At 38.1% G+C, this 24,137-nt stretch overlaps 2 protein-coding genes and 1 long non-coding RNA gene across 3 annotated transcripts; 2 read left to right on the top strand and 1 right to left on the bottom strand.

Annotated features, from left to right (window-relative positions):
• The first annotated feature begins 5,460 nt into the window (after positions 1-5,460).
• Positions 5,461-8,369, top strand: LOC140009313 (heavy metal-associated isoprenylated plant protein 6-like). Its single transcript, XM_072054479.1, has 5 exons — positions 5,461-5,622; positions 5,793-5,973; positions 6,686-6,915; positions 7,157-7,244; positions 7,467-8,369. Exons 1-5 carry the CDS (start codon positions 5,614-5,616, stop codon positions 8,018-8,020), a joined length of 1,062 nt encoding a protein of 353 aa, XP_071910580.1. The 5' UTR covers positions 5,461-5,613; the 3' UTR covers positions 8,021-8,369.
• Positions 8,370-17,756: 9,387 nt separating this feature from the next.
• On the top strand, positions 17,757-18,634 carry LOC140009312 (uncharacterized). Its single transcript, XR_011816728.1, has 2 exons — positions 17,757-18,462; positions 18,573-18,634. It is a non-coding gene; the product is annotated as an uncharacterized lncRNA (long non-coding RNA).
• Positions 18,635-19,262: 628 nt separating this feature from the next.
• Positions 19,263-23,494, bottom strand: LOC140009310 (thylakoid lumenal 15.0 kDa protein 2, chloroplastic-like). The gene is made up of 6 exons (XM_072054477.1): positions 23,184-23,494; positions 22,123-22,226; positions 20,206-20,296; positions 20,049-20,117; positions 19,855-19,964; positions 19,263-19,761 (listed from the first exon to the last, which is right to left on the bottom strand). The coding sequence occupies exons 1-6, from the start codon at positions 23,422-23,424 to the stop codon at positions 19,669-19,671; spliced, it is 708 nt and encodes a 235-aa protein (XP_071910578.1). The 5' UTR covers positions 23,425-23,494; the 3' UTR covers positions 19,263-19,668.
• Between the last annotated feature and the right edge of the window lie 643 nt (positions 23,495-24,137).

Below are 24,137 nucleotides of genomic sequence, written 5' to 3'. Positions count from 1 at the left end.
AGCGGATCCTCCTGTACGAGGTTCGACTTACCTATGGACAGCCCAATGTTGACAACTTCTGTGCACTGGCCCAGGTGATTAGTCCAAATCTTCGATTCTTCCTATTACGAGTGGACGGAGTCCAACAACCATCCCTGAGTTTCAGGTAATCTGTGCACAATAACTAATGCTCCGTTTCGATTGCCCTAATTTTCACAAATAAATTTTTCAAATATAATGTTACAGTAGTATATATAAATAAAAATAACTTAAAAAATATCACATTCATATAATATATCAAAAATAACTCATAAATACACACAAAAAATTTAAAAAATAAATTTTACAATATTTTTCATCCATCACCATCACTACCACCACCCTCATCTATTACTGTCACCACCCACCACCGTCACCACCCCCTCCCTCCTCTTCCTCCCCCCTTTTCCCCCTTCTCTATACCTCCTCCCCTCCCCTTCCCCGCCACCCTCTGGTCCTCACCTCCCCCTCTCGATTTGGTCGCGACTAGAGGCTATGACCTAGTCATGGCTAGATTGCGGCCAGAAGGTTTGATACTTTTTGGTCGCGATTTAACCGTGACTAGATCAGGAGGGAGGGGAGGAGGAAGAGGGAGAGAATAGTTGCGATAGGGGGTGGTTATGAATTGTAATATTAATTTTTAAAAAATATTTTAATTTTAAAAAGTATTACAAGATATATTACAAAAATCTCTTTAAAAATATATAAAAGAAAATTTTTTTTATATACATTATTGCAGTAAAATATTTTAAAAAGATCTCAGAAAGCTACTAATTCAACGGAGCCCGAGTTTTAAAGTATCTTGTCACTATGATGAAGGTTCAGACCTAGTGTACTTCTACTTTTCTTTACTTTTCTTTTCACAATGATGCACCCAGTGCACTTACACAGGGAGAGGGGCTCAGGACCCTAAAAAGGAAAAAGCAAATATCAAATCAGGTTGGGTGGATAGTTAGTATCGGGACACCAGTCGACAGTTGAGATAAGTAACATATATATAGATCAAACAAATGCAAAATAGTAGTAGTAGTCTTCTGTTGATTTAGGAGCGGAAATTTTGGATGATTTCTCATTTTCATGCGCACGGATTGCTCGGAGTGGCAACAGCAGAGGAACTCCGTTAGACACGTTAAATTAAATTAAATTTAGTAGGGTGGAAGTTAGCCCTACTTCTCACTCACTCACTCACCCAGCTCAGGGTCAGGGGAGGGAACTGAAGAAGGCCTTCCCGGCCATTGCACGAACAACATCCACATCATCCTGCACCTCTTTAGTTTACTGCTTTGATTTCCCAATTTTTAAGACGAAAACAATATAGTGCAATGCGACGGCAGTGTGTGTGTGTGTGTGGTAGTGAAATCGGGAAGAGTTGTTTCAAACTCGGACAGGGGCCTCGCCATCACCGCTGATCTCATCTCTGATTTGCAAATTATTATTAATAAAGCAAGGTTCTTGACGGGATCCCCGTCGTCGCTTTTACTCAATTAGAAAATCTAATAAGAAGCCAAAGGAAAAGTTCTTTCGTCTTGCTAATTAATTGCACTTAGAAGGAAAAGTTCCTAATTAATTGCACTTAGTGGGGTCCTCCTCTCTAGAGTCTAGTCTTTACTCTTTGCCTCTGGAGTGCACAGGCGGGCAGTAACTAATTAAGCCAAATGGCGACGGCCAATAATCAAACTATGGACGGACCAAACTAGAGATTTCCAGTCCTGGATCCCCATGACATATCATGTCCCACACCTACTGCTTCTTTCTTCTGGTTATTACCAACTAAACTTACCGCGTAATTAGGCGGCTGCCATAATTTTCTTTGCTTTTTTCCCAAGTCATGATCTCTCGCCATTGAGTGCATGTATGCCTCGCTGGCTTAATCAATTCTTGTCACTCACTAATGATAATGGACTTTTCATGATTCATATTCTGACCAAAGTGGATCCTCGCTCGCTTACCCTCGTACCACCGGTTGTGTAATCAGTGAGCTAATATCCAAATATCGCTCGCGTTTCGTGATCATCTCACAGTGTGAGAAACTCAAGACTTTTTTTTTGTTCTTTTTTGAGGGGTACCATTATATTCACCGCCACAACTATATGTACTATCAAACATGACATGCATATGTAACTTGGCCGGTGATGTGTCTGGTCTTCCGACCATGACCTGCCGAAAATTTCCATCTTATTAATTTTTTTTTTTTTTTGGAATTTACTTTGGATAGTTAATAATGGTGATGCTGATGCGTACTAATTCAATTGCGGCAAAAAAAAAATTGACGGAGATTTTGACAGGCAGCTCACCAGGTGAAAATAATCAACTGAAAATGTAATCATGCCTAGCTATATTGAAGTCACTAAACTATGATGGTTAATTAGTTCGACGCGTGTAATGATACGTGATTAGCGCTAATTTGTCCGGCGCCAGGCGGCTGCAATTGATTAAACTTAAAGACGAGAGACAAATTATGCACTTAACGCTTAGTTCAGTTTACATTACGAAAAGTGCTAAAATCTTGGAGGGGTAATAGAAATGGAAGCACATCCGATCCGAAGACAAGGGTGCTGATGATGGTTGACGGAAGGGGAATGCTGCTGCGTGCTCATCTGGGGCCAAGTTTGAAGTCTAGATTAGTCCGGCGGCATAATTTAATCCACAGGCTGCCGTTTCTGTTGATGTCATTTCACAAAGAAGTATATTCTCTTTATAATTATGCAAACAGTCAAATATATAAGAAAATGTTTTATTTCCACTCGATTTTTTGTTATTTACATTTTCACAATTTATTTTATCATGTAATTTAACAAATAGAAATTGTTTGATTAACAAAAATAAGGGTGCGAATAACATTTTTTTAAGGGTTAATTCCACTTTGTCCCCCAAACTTTGGACGATTATCCACTTAAGTCCCTAAACTTCAAAATGGGACACTTAAGTCCCTAAACTTATAAATATTTCCCACTTAAGTTCCTGAACTTATAAAATGGGACACTTAAATCTCTAAACCCTTATAAAATGGGACACTTCGACCACCAACGGCATTCAGGATTTGTTAATAATTTTTCTTAAGTGGGAGGTATTTATAAGTTTAGGGACTTAAGTGTCCCATTTTAAAATTTAGGGACTTAAGTGGGTAATCGTCCAAAGTTTGGGGGGACAAAGTGGAATTAACCCTTTTTTTAATATTGAAAGAAAGAAGTACAATCATGCAGACAGTCCGTTGAGTCTTGTTGACCTAAAATCAGAATTTCCCCAAGTGTTGTTCCATAAGCCAGATATCCCTGTAAACAAATTATCCTGTAGGGTGGATCAGGGATCTACCTACAGTTACGTAAAACAAGAATAAATTACTACTCCATTTGTTAGTGCATGCAATGTGCATTTGTCATCACTTAAAATCGAGAGGGGACTGCAGTCGTTCCTCCGATCCGTCCGCTGCTTTGAACTTTTCACGGCGGCATCCGTCGCTTCAATTATTGTTGCTTCTTTGGGAGCATTCCAACTCTACAAACACTACTAAAATCCCTAAAACTACTACTATCTCTTTGTTCCTTTTTTTTATTTTGGCGAAACTTATAAGTGCTTAAGACTTTTTTCTTTCTACTTTCTTTTTTTTTTGGGCGGTTGTCTGGGCTAACTTTCTGATTCAAGATTTGGTGAATTTCAGGAGAGCACCAAACGGATTTACTCTACGAAGGCAAAGTACAACAAACAACTGTGGCAGCACACTTTTGACTTCGTGCACAACGCAAGTACATGAATTCCTTATTATGTAAGAAAACTGTGTAGTACACTGCAGGTTTCTCTTTTCCAAATTCTTCCACGGCGGAAAAATCAACCATGGCTTAAAGTATCATAGACCAATTTGGTGGAATAGATCATCGTACGAATTAAGACTTTTTGAGACTACCAGCAACTATTTTCACGCCATACAAATATACAATACAATGGCTTCTTGTCAGTTGTCAGGGGATCATTACAAAAAAAAAAAAATTCAAACGCATATTCCACCTTATCTGCTTTCTTGCTTGTATCCCACTAAAGAAAAGTAGGACCATAATATTAGCACATCGTGTTGTTAGAAGTTGGAACATCTGCTAAACTTGTTAGGAAGAAAAATAACCTCTGCTAACCCAAATTACGGTGACAGGAAATAGACTAACTCTTCTTTGATTGATTCCCCAAAAAAAAAAAAAAAAAAAGTTAAGAGAAACAAGCCTTGCTCTCTCCTGCAGTGAAATCAACCCTTCAATATTGAAAACAATTTCTACTACCCTACCTCCTATAATATTTCTTTTGCAAACTTTTTTTCTGTTTGTGATGGAAAATATGTGTTAATTTTATAACCATGGACGTGCTCCATTATTGACATGTAGTGGGAATTGCAGACGCTAGCTAATTCGGTGTTAACTTACAAGATTGCGATGTAAGTGACCAGAACGGACGCATATTATACATGAATTGAACCCCAAAAAATCCAGCTTCCAATTATGTATGTGCGTTGTTCCGCAACGTAAGACGCCATTCCTTAAATTAATGCAACCGCATAGTAATGTAACATAAACCTCACAAGCCATCATTAATAATTGCACAAACGTTGAGCAATCAATCTCCACATCGGAGACTCTCATCGATCAATGATTTTGGAACACAATTTTTAAGGAGTGTCAAAAATTTGTTGTTATTAGTTTATCTGTAATGTCTATATGATATGTTGTATTATTATTTACGCTACACTGTACAATTGAAACCAGTGAGTTTGTTTGGATTAGAAGATTTGCAAAAAAAAATTTCAATGTTTTTCTACTTCCATCAGAAACACAATTTCTAATCACCTTTTTATCTCACATACATCATATAACAAAAAATATTACAGTAATTATTTCAAATAACCTCCTATCCAAACAAACTCAATATTAGTGCCTAGATGACCTGTTGCGTTACCATTTACACTATGCTATACAATTGAAACCGCTGATGATTACAGAAGCTCTTGAAACAAGAGGAGTAGGCAAAGGGCAATGCAGTAATTTGATGCGGTCAAGGGTGAGGCAGTAGTCAAGTTTAGCTGGTTGGTTGGTCACGAAAGCGAAAACAAACACCCTCGCATAGACGGGCAAGGCTGCGGTAACCGGTGAGTCCAATCCGGCGGCATCATCATCACCATCATCTTACCATCCATCACTCCACATACATATATACATACACATATATACATATATTTATATGTACATACATCATGATTGTACAAGGGGCATCTGCTCCAGTCTTAGTTATATACCCACCTCTCTCTGGCGCAGGTATTTATACTTTCTTTGTTTTTTTTTTTTTGTTGTAATTGGACCAGTAATAATAAATTATGTTTTTCAAGACTTTGAGTATTAGTAGTATTTAGAACGTAGTACTCTACTGGCTAATACCCCCATGGGACAGTACAAAGATAGATGACCTCATCAAGAACGCAACGAACACCACCATCTTCCTAAATCTCATCTCTCTATATATCCCAACCTTTGCCTCCATTTTCCTCTCTTCAAACCATCCCACACAATTCCTACCCAAAGAATCCCACCATCATACAATCCCAAGTATCAAAATCATCAAATGGGTGAGGTAACTATTAACCCATCATTCCATTCACCTGTTCTCTTCCCAAGTCTATTTGTTATTCTTCCAAGGCAACGACTTTTTTCTCCGATTTTCCGCGTTGATCATATTATTCTCATCATAGTTACGTGCCTGTGCTCACGCTTTTAATTGATTCTGTACGTTTTTTGTTCCAGAAAGATGAGAAAAAGAATGAAGGAGAGAAGAAGGTCACTGAAGCCAAAAATCAAGGAGAGAAGAAGGCTGCCGACGGTGGTGGCAAGAAAGACGACGCCCAATCCCCCATCGTCTTGAAGTTGGACTTGCATTGTGAAGGCTGTGCCAAGAAAGTCAAGCGTTCCATTAAGCATTTCGATGGTATGAACACATTTTTTCTTTTTCTGTCTGTCTTGTTAAAGCAAAAGTTTTCTCCCTTCATTTCCATTTTTTGGGTATATGATGTATTGCCTTACATGGCCTGGACGGCAATTTTTTAAAAGCTTTCGGCATCTTCGTTTCCCATGTTCATAGAACACTCTTACGTATTCACGCTTCTGGAAAATAATAATCAACTGGTACTTGTTATTTTAACAATATTTTACTTCCACCATTATCGAAGTTGATGTTTCCAACAAGTATTTATTTATTTATTGGTACAAGGATGGAATTGTGGATTAGGATTAATTCTGGATTCTTTTTTTTTTTATAAAAAAAAAATCATGTAACGTACGACTATACCTGCTCTGAGACGTCATGTACAACTAACTTGATCATTTGTTGGTTGGAGATTTTTCGGAGCTTCAAAGGAACCAGACTGATCAGATTGGATCCGCGTTTAACGTTCAAATGTTTCCAATAAATTTTACCGTTACGTTTCTTGAATTTATTGGTCAAGTCGTCAATTTTCTTTTGCTTTTTTTTTGGGGCCTTTAATGAATGTGTTCTCCTTGTCCTTTCCTGAAAAGAGGGAATTATGGAGTTGGGATATTTTTGACTGATTGATAAGCCTAAGCCGGAGGGAAGAAACGGCAAATGGCATAACGTAAGCTAAGACTCACAAGCCGTGAACTAACCAACGTTTATATTGAAGGTGTGGAAGATGTCAAGGCGGACTGCGCCAGCAACAAGTTGACGGTGACGGGGAATGTGGACCCCGGTTGGCTTCGAGAGAAAGTCGAGCAAAGGACCAAGAAGAAGGTGGAGCTGCTCTCCCCTCCTTCCAAGAAGGAAAGTGGTGGCGGAGGAGACAAGAAGGCTGACGACAAAGCCGATAAAAAGTCAGATGACAAAAAGAAGGACGAGCCCAAGAAGCCCAAAGAGGTATAATTCCCACGAAATTACTAGTGCATCCGCGGCAAGAACTGCTAATACCTAATTTCCACCTTATTTTAGTTACATCAGTGACGATGACACCTTTATTGTCTTTTTCTTTTTCTTCTCTCCATTTTCCAATTAACGTGACTTAAATTGAGCTTAAATTTACGAGTAGATGATTTTCATACCAGCAATCTTATTATTTTAACTTTTTTTTTTTTTTGGGCCCCCTCTTGTGGTTGATCAGCCTCAAGTGAGTGCAGTGGTGTTGAAGATTCGGCTGCATTGCGACGGATGTGCGCATAAGATAAAGCGAATCATCAAGAAGATTGATGGTAAGTCCCACGAAAGTTAAAATGATTGTTGTACAATATTTATTAATTTCAAGATTTGGCGTGACAAGCAATCACATCTGCAATTAAAGACTCGGTAATTAGCTTGAAATGGGACGATTTGATTTTGAGAAGATTTTATATTCCCACGAATAGAATATTCTTTTTCGGGTTAAGCTTCTAACCACAATAATAATAATAATAATTTGGTTGGTTGTTTTACAGGGGTAGAAGAAGTAGCTATTGATAACGAAAAGGACTTGGTCACGGTGAAGGGGACAATGGACGCGAAGGACCTCGCACCCTACTTGAAAGACAAATTAAAGCGGACAGTGGATGTTGTCCCGCCGAAGAAAGACGATGGCGGTGGTGACAAGAAAGCGAAAGAAGGTGGCGGAGACAAGAAAGAGAAAGAGAAACAGAAGGAAAGCGGTGGCGAGAAAGGAGCTGCGGAGTCCAAGGGCGCCGGTGGTGGCGGAGGAGACAAAGGGAAAAGCATCGAGGAGCCAAAGGTTGAGGTGCATAAATTGGAATACCATGGTGCTAGTGCTAGTACACCATACACGTATTATTATGGTATGCCGGTGTACAACCAATCTTATGCAAATCAAGACTATGGTGTGAGCGTGCCCACCATGTACAATCAAGGGGGTTATGGCACCACCGGCTACGTGGTGGATTACCGCCCCCACGAGCCACCTCCACCGCCACCGGTGTACTTGCCTACCCATGATCAAATGTTCAGCGACGAAAATCCTAATGCGTGCTCCGTCATGTGAAAACGACACCCCACCACTCTGCGAGCAAGGGAGAGGAAGGGAGAGAGAGAGAGAGTTCGGATTAAATTAAAATTGTAAATAAGGATAGCTGGGAAGTAAACCCCCCCCCCCAAAAAAAAAAAAAAGAAGACTGGCCAGGTTAGTACGATAACGTAAATATGAGGACAGATTTTCCTTTTATAAAAATGCCATTTCTTAGGTTATGGAGACGGTTAAACCGCCAAGTAGATTGGGGGGTGGTTTAATTAGTTTCATTAATTAGCTTGGTCCATTTTTTTTTTCTTTTCCGGTTTTGACTTATATGTTGTAAGTCGATTACATAATCAATTTTGTTCAATTTCAATTAGCATTTTGTTCGCATTATCTCAAAACTATGAAAGGGAAATACGGTGTGCAAGTCTGCGGTTCAAAGAATCCAAGCTGGCATCATTGATTCGTTCTATGTTGATATTCAACTGTGTAACCTTATCTCGTTGAATTCAAGGGATCTGTTCTGTCTTTTATTTCTTAGACCACTGCTTACATTTCACCTCATCACCAGTCATCGGGACGGCTGGTGGTTGGATCAGCATAAGACCCTTTTTATTTTTTTTGGGTCATGGGGAGAAGAGGGGCTCTTACCAATTTCTTCTGGACAAAAATGAAAGCGAAACCTGGCCAGACAAGTCACAACGCACTATACAAATGAAATTATTGAGAAAAACGTGTGGGCTAAGCTTTTAAGGGAGGGGGGGGGGGCAATTACCACTTTTGTGCTCCCTCCGGTAACAATCAAAATTAGGATACATTACACGTTCATTCGTCCGGTAGATTCATTTTAATTTATTGTTTTCACCTTTCAGAAGCAAAAGCATTGATCGGGTTGTTCAACGGACGGACATTCACGTCATTTGTCATCAGTTGTCTCGGCTACAACTACAAGAAGAAGGTGAAGAATCCCATGATGCTTGAAACGAGACTTCGAGTTGCTTCCATGCTCAGCAAACAAGCTATTCACCTGTGGACGCAGGTGGCAATTATATTTATTATATCTTAAATGCTGAGTCATTTGTTTTAAAAACAGTGTAGTTTTTTTGATGTCCATTTCTAATTCATAATTTATGCATATTACCAAATTGGAATATAGGGTTATGCTATCACCATCTTAGTTAATTATGACCATTTAAAGGCAATCGCTGCACTCCAATGTCCAGTCACGTCCTATCCAGATTGTCCTCCCCTCTTGATCGTATTAAAGGCTTGGGTTCAACTCACAAGTAAATATCTAGGATATTATTTCAACTTTACTTTCGAAAAAGATGGTTCCCACAAGTAATTTTGCCCCAAATTAATAGGATGGCATCTTTTTTTAAGTATCAATATATATATATATATAATATCCATATTACACACTTCAACGCATTGACGCGTGTCCTTTTTAACGATTCAAAAAACAAAAAAACCTTAAGTAAGATTGATTGCTGCTGTGATAATTTAAGGAGGGTGGATGTTGCGCCCTCCTGTGTAACAAAAGACCTATTGCGAATTTAACCTGCCAATGAGACAAACAAATTAATCAGATTCAAACGTGGCCATTGGAAAAGACGAACTCTTGCTAGATTCAAGACAAGTGACTCTCTTAGATGCCCACGAGCCGTTAAACTAGATTAGTCCTGTTGGTTGGTCGTTTAGAACCAGCAAAGAAGCAAATGACGTCTTTTTTTTTTTGTTAATGGTTTCAACTTTCAAGTTCAAACATCGACAACTTGAGATGGCTGGCTCGTATATAATTCTATCGTTAACAACCCGGTAGTCGCTCAAGTTCAAGCATTCGAACTAATCGAAATAAAACACGAGCGGTCGTTAGTGTGGTGAGATGAACACATAAAAATTAAGAACAGAGTCCATTCAATGATGATTTCATTGAATTGCGGCCCGTTGCTTGCTTTGAGGATAAAGCAAGCAGCCGTTAGGCAGCACGCAATTAGCCAAATTAGTTACGGGATGTGGCGGCTGCCTTGACCTCCAACACCCACATGATTTCTATGTGCAAGCAGGAATTCAACCATATCCATCCATCCATCCATCAAAATGTTCAAATGTACCAACAGAGAATATTAATGTCCAAATTTTCTACTTCCGCATGATCTTCCACTAACGACCGTTGTTTTCGCAACTAGGATCTAGAGATAAATCCAAATTCATCTCTCAGGCGTCGCAATTGAGGAAAAAGTTCAAGGTCATATTAACTGTTGAAAAATGAAATTGCATCAAATATTTTTTTTTTCTGTCCATTACTTGGAGGTATAACAACTTGAAGAGTCAAGATGTTATACAGTACCATTATTGTAAAAAAAAAAAAAAAAACTAGCTTTGATAAGAGAAAACTCAAGAAACCAGAGCATTCTCAAATTGATGATTTTTTGTGTAATGTGAAAAATCAACCTAACTTTTTTCTTTCACCACTCACTTTTTCTTCTTCAATGTTATTATACTACTTGACACAGTCACATTTATAATCTACTCGGATATTTTTCACTTTCTGAAATTCTAATCGTGACGTTGCATCCGCGACCACAAATTTTGTTTTTGATCCTCAATAATGCTCCTAAGAACCTAACTCACACACCCGTTGTCCTAATAGCCGACCCATGGTCTCTCTCTAGTTCATAATGGTGGCCTGAAAAATCATAAAAAGAGTCACCCTGGAAATGATCCCCTTCCCCATGGCGTACCCTCTCAAAGCCGGCATCCGAAAATGAAACGGCCAATTGGAAAGGTTCATGTTAATTAAGGAGCTACCCAAAGAATAAAAAAGAAGATAGAATACAAGCCCTTTTGGATACCCCCAAAGGAAAATGTTGTGCTGGGGCCCAAATCCACGAGAGCGTCCGAAGTGGTAGGGCAAGATTCCACGTGTCTCCACGTTTGATCCGATAGGTTTTGACTATGACCGGCCTCCTTCTTCGTTCCTTCTTACTTCTTGCCCAGGACCGACGGCTGGACTGGTTCAAGTGTTAATGTCAGTTCAAAACCACCATGTTCCCTAATGAAATTTTACCAACCGAGCAAAACCATTTTCTTTTTTTTTTTTTCCAATTAAATTACATGTCCCAAAAGCATGCCTTCGATTTCCGGAGCCCTGCTTGTCTACCTAAATCAATATATATATTATATCAACCAACACCAACACTGATATAATCCGATTCAAAAAGTGTCTGACCAATAGCGTGCCATGACAATATGTGGTTCTGTCCAATGCATTCTACTACTTCCATATGTCAATATTTAACAATTAACACTGTACCAAATGATTGAGTTTAGCATTATTACTACTTCTTTGTTATTCGGGATTTAATTATGCATGCTTACACACGTTGCACGGGTTTCCATCCCCTCTGCAATCAAGCTCCGTACATCCAAGATTTACGTAGACCACCGGTGTGTAGTAGTATATTGTACTAGTACTCAACTACTCAGTAAGTATAGTTATTTATAAGAGTCAAGAAAAAAAAAGAAAGGACAAAGCTTAAAACTTTCTAGTTTTTGAAATGTGTCCGTCCCCACGGATCACCTGATCTTTAAGAGTAATAATGTAGGTCTAGCTAGTTATATATACTTTTGAGCTAACTTTTTTGGGTGGGTACTATTTACCACCCAGGACAGGAGTAGTTCCAGATTTCCATTCACCCTTGCTTTCCAAAGCTGACCAGTAACTTTGACCACGTCCCGTCAATTCCCTATTTGCCATTGCTGTAGAATAAACTTGTGTATGTATATATTTGTTCAACGGAATTGACGAGTGCCGTGACCATAGTTTCCAAGTTACGTCTCCATCCTATTTGCTTGCGGTTTTTGAATTGTTGGCTAGTTTGAAGACAATGCGATGAGTGATGATCATCCTGTTCTTTTCTTTGCTTTCTCAGTCAAGTACTGCTTCTATCTCTATGTAGTAATTCTGTTGTCAGTAGTAATTCAGATGGCAACTTCTTTTTATCTGCATGCAAGCAGTAGCACACAATAATATTAATATTACGAGGCTGATGAAACAACTTCTAGAAGTGCATTTGCGTTTGCTCTTTGTCAGCCAGGAGGCTGCTAATATCGCTGACGTCGTCGTTGCACTAATTTCTTAACAACTCCAGATAAAAAAAAGAGAGACTGTAGATGCATCATCAGATAAAGAGTGATTGATTCATGTCCTAATGAATTTTATGATAATGTTGGATAATCAATTTAATCGGGGGCACTTCGAAGTGGAAAGCAGGTATGCCCTAACCACACAACGGGCAGCCAGCACGTCACGACTCTAGAGTGCATCATCAGATTCAAGACATGTACTATAGAGTTTCTTTCTTTCTGTTTTTGAGCAACATAATATTGGAGTACTTCATAGAGATGTCTTCCTCTTCCCCCGGTGTAACACTCCAACCTTTTTCACATTATCCTCTTTTTTTTTTTTCCTTCTTAAATTTTCATTTCATTTTGTTGGTGTAATTTATCGACGTAGACCGCTCTCGTTCAGCAAAGATTTCAATCTAGTCTCCTTCATTTGCAAATGGACGATGGAATATTGGTAAACAACTCATTTATCAACAAGGATAAAATGCTTCTTGATTTCAACCGGTTTTTGCCTACAAGAGGGGCAGGGCACAGTGTGTTGTGCAGTGCGGACTGTAATAAAAGAAGCCCAAAATTAGGTGGCTCTTGGTATTCTGGTGGATTCACTAGTACTACTTCTGAAGAAATGGCAAAGGGCATTGCGGGTGGAACGTCTCTTAGCCATGTCCATGAGCACATACACATACAGACCAACTCATTTGTTTGCTTTCCAAGTATTAATCTAAAGCGCATGCAGTTACGACATTAGGTTGTGTGTCTTTCGCACGGATTATAATTCAATTAAAAATGTATAGACTGAGCACTCAAAAACTTGTGTTGGGACAGTGGTCCGTGGCCTTCTATACATATATATATATATATATATATATATATGCGCGCGCGCGCTCGCTTGCGTGTTGCGTGTGTGTGTGTGTGTGAGTGAGTGAGAGAGACTAGTAGTTGAAGATAAACAAAATTAATTGGGAATGGTTTCCGTCCGCATCATTACAATGACAAAACCAAAATCACTAAACAAACAAGAGAGCGTGCTGACTCACGAGGGATTGACCTTGTAATTTTTTCTGACTCAGCTATGACTATGACGACGCCAACGTTTATTTTGGCTTGTTCTGCGACTATACGTATTATTATTTTTATTACTACTACTGCAAGGACATACGTATGTGTTGTATGTGTGTTTCATGTACATACATTTGACATGGCATGTATGGAGTATATATATGATGCACATGTGAATGTGTGATGTGAGGGGACAGTATGAAATTGGTTTGGGGTTGAGGAATCCAATGGAATAAATTTTGACTCCAAAGGGGAAGAGGTGACATGAAAGGGACGTATTGGGTCCCTCTCCACGTCATTCACACATGGCGCCATGTCGCCATTTGAATTGGCACGCCACGCATTTTCCTCTGGGCGTGGGCGGAGCCTTTATAAAGAACGGAGAGGTAAATTGAAAATAGGGATAATTGCAGAAGCCTCCCCTGAGGTTTCTGATATTTGCACTGATCTCCCCTGTAATTTGAAAAATTACACTGACCTCCCCTGAGGTTACTAATCCTTTGCAAATTCAGTCCAAACGATTAAAATATTGTTTTAGAGAGTGAAATTAGAATTTTTTACCAAATTTGTCATTTGTATTACATGTCCAATGAATGACAAAATACTACAAATCAATTAACAATTAATAAACTTTAAGGAGTATAGTTTATAAGCAAATATGCATTACCTATTTAAAGTACCGATTTTTTATGGGTATTTTACTTTCAAACGTTTAATTTAATGCAAATATTTACGCTCAAATACATATTTGTATTTACTTTCAAATATTTAATTTTTGTTAAATACAAAACTACCAATCTCTCTTCCATAAAAATATTAATATAACACTTTTTCAATTTTAGTTACAAACATTTATGTATTTAACATAAATTAAATAATTCAAAATAAAATACCCATAAAGAGCCAATACTTTACTCATGTAATGGATGAAAGCCATAAAGAATTAATATTTTATGGGTCTTTTTTTAAAAAAAATATTTAATTTATATTAAATAAATAACCTATCGATTTTCTTTTTGCAAGAATATTACTGTAACACTTTTTGAATTTTACTAAACAACATTGATATATTTATCATAAATTAAATGTTTGAAAGTAAAATATCCGTAAAAAGTCGATACTTTAAATGAGTAATGCGTGTTTACCTATAAAGAGCCGGTAACTATTTAAAGTACCGGTTCTTTAAGGGTATTTTACTTTCAAACATTTAATTTAATACAAATATTTACGCTCAAATACATATTTGTATTTACTTTCAAAAATTCAATTTTTGTTAAATACAAAACCTATCAATCTCTCTTCCGTAAAAATATTAATATAACACTTTTTCAATTTTAGTTACAAACATTTATGTATTTAACATAAATTAAATGATTCAGAATAAAATGCACATAAAGAACGAATACTTTACTCGTGTAATGGATGAAAGCCATAAAAAATTAATACTTTATGGGCCATTTATTTTTTTAAAAAAATATTTAATTTATATTAAATAAATAACCTATCGATTTCCTTTTTCAAGAATATTACTATAACAATTTTTGAATTTTACTTACAAATATTGATATATTTATCATAAATTAAATATTTGAAAATAAAATACTCGTAAAGTGCTGGTACTTTAAATGAGTAATGCATGTTTGCCCATAAATTATACTCCTTAAAATTTATTAATTGTTAATTGATTTATAGTACTTTGTCATTCATTGGATATGTAGCACAAATGGCAAATCTGATACAAAATTCTAATTTCACTCCCTAAAATAATATTTTAATCGTTTGGACTAAATTTGCAAAGGATTAGTAATCTCAGGGGAGGTCAGTGTAATTTTTCAAACCACAGGAGAGGTTACTGCAAATATCAGAAACCTCAGGCGAGGTTTCTGCAATTATCCCTTGAAAATAATACAAGCATAAATCTGAATATAAAGAATGCGGCGGCCTTCGTGAAATGTTAAAATCAGCAGACTTGAGAATTGCAACTATTTTCCTAGGTAATATTGGTTAGGTGACGGAGAAAAATATGTGTAATCCTGGATTTATATGCTTCCGATTTCTGCCCAATAATATGGTGATATGAGTATATTGTTAAATTTTTATGCTTTTAGTTTGTCCGAATAAATGAAATTAGTTTACGCCAGAAAAAAAAATTAGAACAACACTAAGCTTCAAAGTTTCGTGATTCTATAATATTTTTGCTTATTACAATGCTAGCCTAAATCTTTTTATGGCGGCCTGGTTTTTTAATTGAAGTTTTTCAAAAAAAAATTTTTACATTTTCCGTGATCATATTTTTCAATTATTTTTTTTATCTCATGTACCTCAGATCGTTACAATATATTTTTCTACAAAAACTCCAACAAATAACAATTCAGGCGTTCAGTGTTTCTATAGTATTTATGTTTACAAATAGTATAAGGTTTGAAATGTACATACTATTCCCACCTTACCAATATGATACATTAGTCAAGCAGTATAAGTAAATTTTAGAGAGAATATTAAGAGCAAGTTTGGATTACATTTTTTGAGTAGTTTTTGGGGGCATTTATTTTTTTAATGATGTGATGTATGTGAGGTAAAAAAAATAATTAAAAAATAATTATAGAAAATATCAAAAAATCACGATCCAAATAAGGCATGAATCAAGAGTTGCCGGCTATTGGTATTAGCTCTGGGATTAGGTTTATTTAATTCGACAAAAGTCAATTGCTTTGAGTCGGAAAAAAAATAAGGCATGAATCTCTCCGTGAGGTCGACTAAGAATGATGCTTTTACATATATGTTTCACATCCGAAAACGTCATGATAGACAGGCATACATTATTGAATCCGATAAAAGGATCCTGTCTTCCTTATCTACTGGGCAATTTTGTTGCATTATTCAAATGGGATATTCTTTTCCTAATGAAAACCGTGTACATCATTTCTGATTTGCCTTTGAGTGTATGGTCCTAAACCGCGACCCGGTCGCGTGACCAGATCGCGATGGCTCCGGTTGATCACGATCTGGTCGCCCGATCAAGGGAGGAGTAGGAGAAGGAGGAAGGTGGTGGGGGAGGAAGGGGAGAAGAGAGGTAGCGAGGGAGAGGGGAGGGAAGGGGAAAGGAGGAGAGGGAGAAGATAAGGGGAAAAAAAAAAAAAAACCTCTGCCGGCACATGAAGAGGTGGCTGCCGATGGTAGTTGGCGGCAGAGGTGGTGGCATGTTGAGGTGGGGGAAGAAGAAGAAGAAGAAAGGAAAAATGACAAAATTTTTGTGTGTTTTTTGAATATTTTAAAATATATATTTTAAAAATATTGAGGAAGATAAAATTGTTAAAAAACTTGTATGTGAAAAATTAGTCAAAAAAAGCTCACTTCCAAGGAGGGGCCTAGGAATGACTGAAGCTGAGAAACTTAGGTTGTGTTTGGATTGCATTTTCCGTCATTTTTCATGGAAAAATTACTGTAGCGATTTGATATATGTGAGGGAAAAAGGTGATAGGGAAATGTGATCACGGAAAACGATAATATTTTCCGACGAAAACCTTCAATCCAAGCAAGGCTTTAGTGTCAAATTAAGAGACAGCCTCCGGATCACAATTCTTGCGAATGGCAATCAAAGAAGTCAAGGTTTTAAGAATCAGTAACCCACGCAATGACGCAAGGCCATGCTGAAAACAAGAGATTGCATGAAAATTCTGTTGAGGTTTGTCAAATAATACTAGAGCTGCATTAACTGTTTTTACATTCAAAATCCCAAACCTTCGAAGATTCTTCGGTTATCTCAACTAGCAAGTTGCATGAGACCCGAAAAGCGCGAGAGTTTGATTTTGATTAGTATCCACTATTCAGTCTGGCAGCCTTTTTGACTTTGGATCAAGGATGGGGATAAGATCGTGGGCATAGTCAAACCTGATATCCCACGGTTGACGAAATGGGCAGCATGTCTCGCGTGTTTGCCGCACCAGATGTTTTAAATCACGACTTGCGAATCAACAATACAGTACAGTAGTAGTATTTGGTTATTATCCAAATGGAACCTAGTGAATACCAACCAGGCTACTGGGTTTAGGCCGAGGACTTTAGCTATTTCTCAACGGAGATTGGAGAGGTTACCATGGTGGACCGTAGTTGGGCTTCTTAGAATTTATTGTTAGCGTATCTCCTCAACGAAGCCCATTAGACAAAATATTTCCAAAAGTTCGAGCCTACAAAGAGCGTTGCTCACTAATCAACTAAGTGAAGAACAAACTAGGTTGATTTGATGTGTGATTTAAAAAGAGGATTTGTGTTCCTAAGACCCAACTTGGGATATTAGTTGGATGATCGTAAGTCGTTGGTTCGACTCTCAACTCCTCTTCTTTCTTCCTTTCATCTTGTAAGGTTTGAAATTTCTATTTAGACCCAAAAAAAAAAAATTTGCAAAATATCGAAAAGGTTGCTTCTATATCACGGGCTCTTGAATTTATAATTGCTGCTTTAGGTCAAAATTGTTCCGTAGAACATATTTATCGCCCTTCTACTATCATCATTAATAGATTTTACTTGTAAGTTAGCCGTGACTATCTAGAGAGAGAGAGAGAGAGATGGGGGGGGGGGCTAGACAAAGAAAATCAAGAAGTAAACAGGAAGAGATTAGAATTACATGAAATTACCAAAGAGCCTTTGATTTCTGTTTAATTCACAATTAACTCCTCCACTGCGCATGAGACATTTTTTTGAATTGACTAAAAGAGTTGTTGGTTTTAACACTTTTTAAGGGACCAACATGGAGTTAACACATAACCGCCAAAAGAATATCATAGGACCAAGTAGAACAACAGATTATTAATAAGGACAAAGACCTTGGGCCTGCCCCGAAGATTCTGAAATCCACTATCAAAAGAGAACCACAAGATGCCTACAGTGCAGAATACGTAACTCCTGCTCTTGAATGTTCCTCCCACCATTCTCCACTCTCCACGTATGGAAACCAAAACTAGTTGAATGGTTTGACGATGCTCCGCTGCAGCAAATCCCTTATATTCCGGAACCCTCAGGTAGAGCAACTCCACTTATGGCCCAGAAGAAGAAATGGCATTAATCTACTACACGGAACACGACGACCCACCCAGCTTCCTCTTCTTCTACATCCTAATACTCTTCCTCTTCATTTACATTCTCTTCCGATTCGCTATTTTATTCCTATTCCTAGTCCTCCTCTATGTCCTCTGCTTCGACCTCGTACACATTCTCTCTCATCTCCTATGTCCTCCTTAGCCACTCCACCTCCCGAATCCAATTCCAATCCCCCCACTAAAACCGTAAGCCCCCCCTCTTTTTTTTTTTTTAGTTTTTGTTTTCTGGACAATTTATCGAGTTTTTAGCTGTCATATAACAGTTTTGTTGGACTTTTTTCCCCCCCTTTACTTAGGAAAGGGTTGCGATAAAGGGAAGAGTGCAGGGGGTTTTCTACCGGGATTGGACTGTGCAAAATGCCACGGAGTTGGGGTTGAAGGGCTGGGTTCGCAACCGACGGGATGGCTCAGTGGAGGCCTTGTTTTCAGGGCCTCCCGAGAAGGTTCAGGAGATGGAGCAGCGGTGTCGGAGGGGCCCACCTGCTGCAGCTGTCACTGGCTTCCGGACATTTCCTTGTACTGACGACCCGGGGACAGGGTTTGAGCGAAGGCCAACTGTTTGATCAAATGCCCTCCTCCCGACGGAGGCAGAGAATAAATGCTGCTACTTATACTGCCAGTATTATTAGTGGAAATAAATGCTCTGCCGGTTTGGCTTAGGAGAGGGAAGAAAATATTTGTTTTTCGGTACTTTTAAGTTCATTAAACACCTACACAAGTATTAGATGTTTTGGGTGTTCTTAAATAAAATAAATATCAGGGCGGCGCTAAACCCTGTATTATGTATACTGAATATTAAAGTGCATATAGCAAGTTATATATATATATTTTTGAGGGTAAAATTTAGTGCCATCTGAAATTTACTGTGATATCACTTCAGGCGTCGTTCTATAGAACCGCAAGCATGAGACTTGCGATAACATATTTCAGGTGCACTTATGTGTACGCTCGATCAAAGTCTTTACACTAAAGGAGGACCGTATGGCTTAGGGGAATGCGTGTGAGTGTTCCATGTTACCTCACTTGTAACATATGTTTTCAAGTATTTGGTTGTTCTGTAGAGAACATTCAGTGCTCCTATTTCTCAAAGAATACAATAATTGCTGCAATCAGCCCTTTCCCTATCAGACTTCCAATCGCAAACAAGTAATTTCTCACATATCAACAGTATGCTGCTTTACATCCTCCCTCCACCCATGGAGTGCCATTAGATAGATTTGTGCAACTGCAGCTTTGCTTGCTATTGCCAGAAACAGGAACCTTCATTCTTCCTCCCTCTCACGCTTTCGTCGCACCGTGGCTCCGATACGACTGCAACTTCATCGAGAATACTATTATTCTGTCACAGTGAGTAAAGGGTGGACACAATTTCTGCAGTATCCTGGAGACATATTATTTCACCTCAGAGCAATTGTTAGCACCTACTGGTTCTCTTAAGCAGTTCCTTATTGCCACAACAGCAGCTTCAATAGATGCATCTTCTCCCTGTCACATGTATTGGGTATAACGGCTTTTGGTTTCTAACAATCCTGATTAAAATAAACAAATTGATTCTGATTGTGAATGCATTAAACTCACCTTCTCTTTCCAGTAAAACATGTTTCCATATTTGCCTGCCAAACGTCCCCAAAAGCTACGAGGTACATCTATATCTACCGAAGCCCCAACATTAAAATTCAATATGTTTCCTGAGATACAGAAGACCCAAAAAAAAAAAAGTAAGTATAATAACACAGATAAGGGATCATAAGGCAGTAATATCAGGCCTTTACCGAAGGTGGGATCAGCCACGAAAACAATAGTTCTATCATCCACCTTCCAGAAATCTTTGATTGCTAACCCTGAAACAAGTTGGAAGAGAAATTTCTCTTAATACATGGAATCACTATCTTAAGAGCTGTATGCTAATCAGAAATTCAATGCTTATACCAGGTGTATCAGGGTAGTTCTGTGCCAAAACTCTCAATTTAAATCCAGTATCCTTTTCAATTGCAGCAATCTCCTCTGCAAGTCTATTCTCCTGCCGATATTTGACAAAATTAAGACACCCTGCCTAGTTAGTCATCATCATGCAGTAAAACTAGTGCACTTTTATTTGTTAGGCACAACATAACTAGCAAATAAGTTACCAACAGAACAGACTTCCACCCTGGAGAAATAAGTTTTCCATGACACCTTTCCATCCATCGGAACATTTTTCTTCAAAATCAGGAATGACTTTTAACTGGAGTAAAGGGAGTTCACGTTCAGTAGTAAATTACTCCACAAGGCTGAGTCTTAAAGCAACTACATCTTATACTGAGAAGGAGAAGGTAAAATTGGTTACCCGTGCTTTTAATCATTATGCTTTAACATGGTGGAATCAATTTGTGAAGGAACGTCGATTATGTAGTCTACCATCAATTGCCACTTGGAGTGCATTGAAGAAGATAATGCTTAAGAGATATACTCCTACTTATTTTAGAGAGTTGCTGCAAAAATTCCACTTACTTAATCAAAGTTCTAAGACCGTGGTTGAGTATTTTGAAGAGATAGAGTCAATAATGAAGCAAGCTGGGATTGAAGAAGATCTAGACACTACCATTGACCAATTTTTGGATCGTTTGAATAGAAAGATTGTCGATCATATTGAAATTCTACCTCATATGAAGTTGAAGGATGTGGTAAGTATGGTGATTAAAATTGAAAAGCGACTTCAAAGGAGGAAACAGGAGTTTCATCTGACAAATTCCACACCTACTTCTAAGAATGAGTCACATGAGGAGTCATGGTGGGATATCCACCAACGACTTCTACATGAGAAGCAAGTAAAGGAGAAAACTAAATGCAATACTCAGGCATCTTCTAATATGAACTTTATGGACACCGTTGCCAATGAAAATCCACCTAAGTTCATCCAAAGTGAAGTTGAATTTGAAGAAATCATTATTGAAATTGAGGAATAGGAGGAGGAAGTTGAGAGTGAGCACAGTAATATACCAAGTGTGAATGTACATGAAATAATAATCAAGGGGAGTGATAATGAAAAAGAGAGTGAATTGTGCTTGAGTGAAAAGATGAGTGAGAGTTCGCTTGAGATGGAGAGTATGATTGCAAAAATTGAGGGAATTAGTGGGAGTACTTATTTGTCTACTAACAATCTTAACTTTGCTTTGCTTAGTGTTTCTTATTTTGTGCAGGTTAAGCAAAGTGCAATAGCCTTGGTCTTAAGTTGCTCCATTCCTACATCCATTGGAGAGTTAAAGAGCTTTCACGGGGTTGGAGTCTTGAGTGTTGCTTTGTTTTGCTATCAACATGTGTTCAAACTTCAAGCTAGGGATAGTTTAACTGGAGTAAAGGGAGTTCACGTTCAGTAGTAAATTACTCCACAAGGCTGACTCTTAAAGCAACTACATCTTGTGTACATTCACGAACCAGACTCCCAACCATCTGAACAACCAGGATAGTGCTGGGCAAAACTAGCTTCCAGAGGTTTCTTTCAAACCGAGTGAGTTTAGTTCAGAAGAATAGCACATTTTAGGAAGGAGAGTTGGCAACTTATGAAGCTCATTCACGCATTTAGAATGACAAAGAACTACAGTTTCTGAATGTGATGTTGCTGACTGAAGCTGAATTCAGAACTCATTTATGCAAAACATGCTAGAGAAGTAATCAACACGGGCAAATTCATTCTATTGGTCAAGACACCATGGAATCAGGAAAGCACAAAAATGTACGTTGCAATGGGACATGCACAGGAACAAAAGGAAAGAATTATTAGTAACAGTGGAAAAGCATAAGGATACTAATCACAGAGTACCCAATATCTACATATGTGTCCTACATTTAACAGAAACAGTCACGAACCTGGCCATCTGAGAGGAATCCAGCAACATCAATAACTGGTGTAAACTCCTTAGGAAGCAATTCTGGCTTGTTAACCCCAACCTTTCCCTCAGCAATTCCAACTCCTACAAGTTATTTGTTACTTTTATTCATCCACAGCTTAATTAATGCAGAAGGCCTCAATAACCATACAGAATGTGTTCATCACAATGATAATTCCTCAATGTCCCTTTTACATTTACTGTCCAATGAGGGGCATTTTACTGCAAAAGAGCCCATAAGAGTAACAAGTATGAAGTGCATTGGAAGCTAAACAATAGACTAGTACAAGACTAATAGAAGGTCCATAAGAGTACAAATTCATCATTACACACGCAATAAACTTCAACAATCTAGCAGTGAAGTAATATGTATAATTATCATCTAAGACCTCAAAAACACAACAAACTTCCCCCTAAGTATTGATGCGTAGCTCTCCCCTACATGTCTATTTTGATATGGAAAATGGTTCCCTTTTTCCATTTTTTCCCCCCATCACAGACATTCAAGCATTAAAAATACTTTAAATTGTTAAGAGAAGTAAGCATTCTCTTAAGAATATATATATACCATTCTGCAATCTTTAGGATTACAATAAATTACTGATTAATTTGCATGTCAAAAGCATGTTTTTTTCTTTTTTATTTTGGTCCAAGTTTCATCAAAAGAGACAACACAGAGATTCTATCAAACTACAAATGGAACTAACCCATCAAAGATCAATAATGGGCATTTAAACCTAGGTAGTTTATCGTTTATTAGCTACCAACCAGACAATAACATCCCGTAGCATGGGAAATCAAAATCACAATAACCGAACACGAAAATAGTGAAATCATGACTCCATCATGCTTACACATTTGCAGGTTCAACAAAGAAATCCGACCAAAATAAAAAAGCTGGAGTTTGACTTGCAATCCCAGCACATAAAACTTGCACACGACACAACGTAAGGACAAAACAAACCAAACCGTGAATGAAAGAATGGCCAGTGTTCAAGATTATGCGTTCCAGATGATGCTGAATTAAAGTTACATACTTACCCGCCAGAGAAAGTGCGAGAGCTAGAGAGCCCGAGAGGAAAAAGTTAACCGGCCCGGACCGAAGATTATCAGCAAACCATTTTGACGAGAGGAGTTGTGTTGATTTTTGGCCAAAGATGGAGATTTCTTTTTCCGTCGCTGATGCTTTATATTTCGGGTAAACCGGGAACTTGGGCCCAGAAGCGGGCATCAACGTGGTAATAGATAATGGCGGATGCTGGTAAAGAAGGGGAAAGCCCATTTGGCTTCAACTTTCTCGGAACTCGCAGAACACTTTCTGTTTTTACAGGAATTGAAAACAAGCATCGCTACGATCCTTATATATTTATTGATTTTTCTCATTTTAATGAATTTTGAGGGTAGGAATAGGATATGAGACAGCGAGAGATGAAGACGTGGTTCTACCACTGGCAAGCAAGCGTCTATAATCGGGCCGCCACGCATTCAGCAGCGCTCACCAGCGCTTCCGTCCAGTATGGAGCTGGCCCAGCTAGGAGCCCATTTTGGAGATCTTGAACTTTTTCTTCTTTTTTTTTTTTTTTTTTTTTTTTAATTTTCTCCTTTCAGCATGACATTTACACGTAGAAGTTCTCAAACCAAAAGGTTAATTCATCCTCGATTTTTAGAATCCGTCCAACAATCGAAACTTCATTCTGGCCATTAAGTAAAGAGTAAATTACAGTAACTTGCAGCGTCTCCAAAAATCAGCAGAACAGAAGTAATGTTTAGGCCAGTGTTTGCTTGCTTTATATGCTTTACAAGGGAATTGACCCGTCTCTACAGCTTAATTTGCAATTCATGATAACCTCAGGTTATCCTTCCTGCTACCAAAACAACAAAAGGGAAAAACGAAGAGGTCAATATTCAGCCCTCGAAACAGCCATTGGAATGAAAGTGGACCCTTCATCAAGGGATAATTATTATATCTCCAAGGTTTAGGCAAACCAAATTGTA

Source organism: Coffea arabica, chromosome 6e (genome assembly GCF_036785885.1).
Source record: "Coffea arabica cultivar ET-39 chromosome 6e, Coffea Arabica ET-39 HiFi, whole genome shotgun sequence".
NCBI lineage: Eukaryota > Viridiplantae > Streptophyta > Magnoliopsida > Gentianales > Rubiaceae > Coffea > Coffea arabica.
Note: the sequence above shows the minus strand (reverse complement) of the source record. Positions and strands in the feature narration are given on the sequence as shown.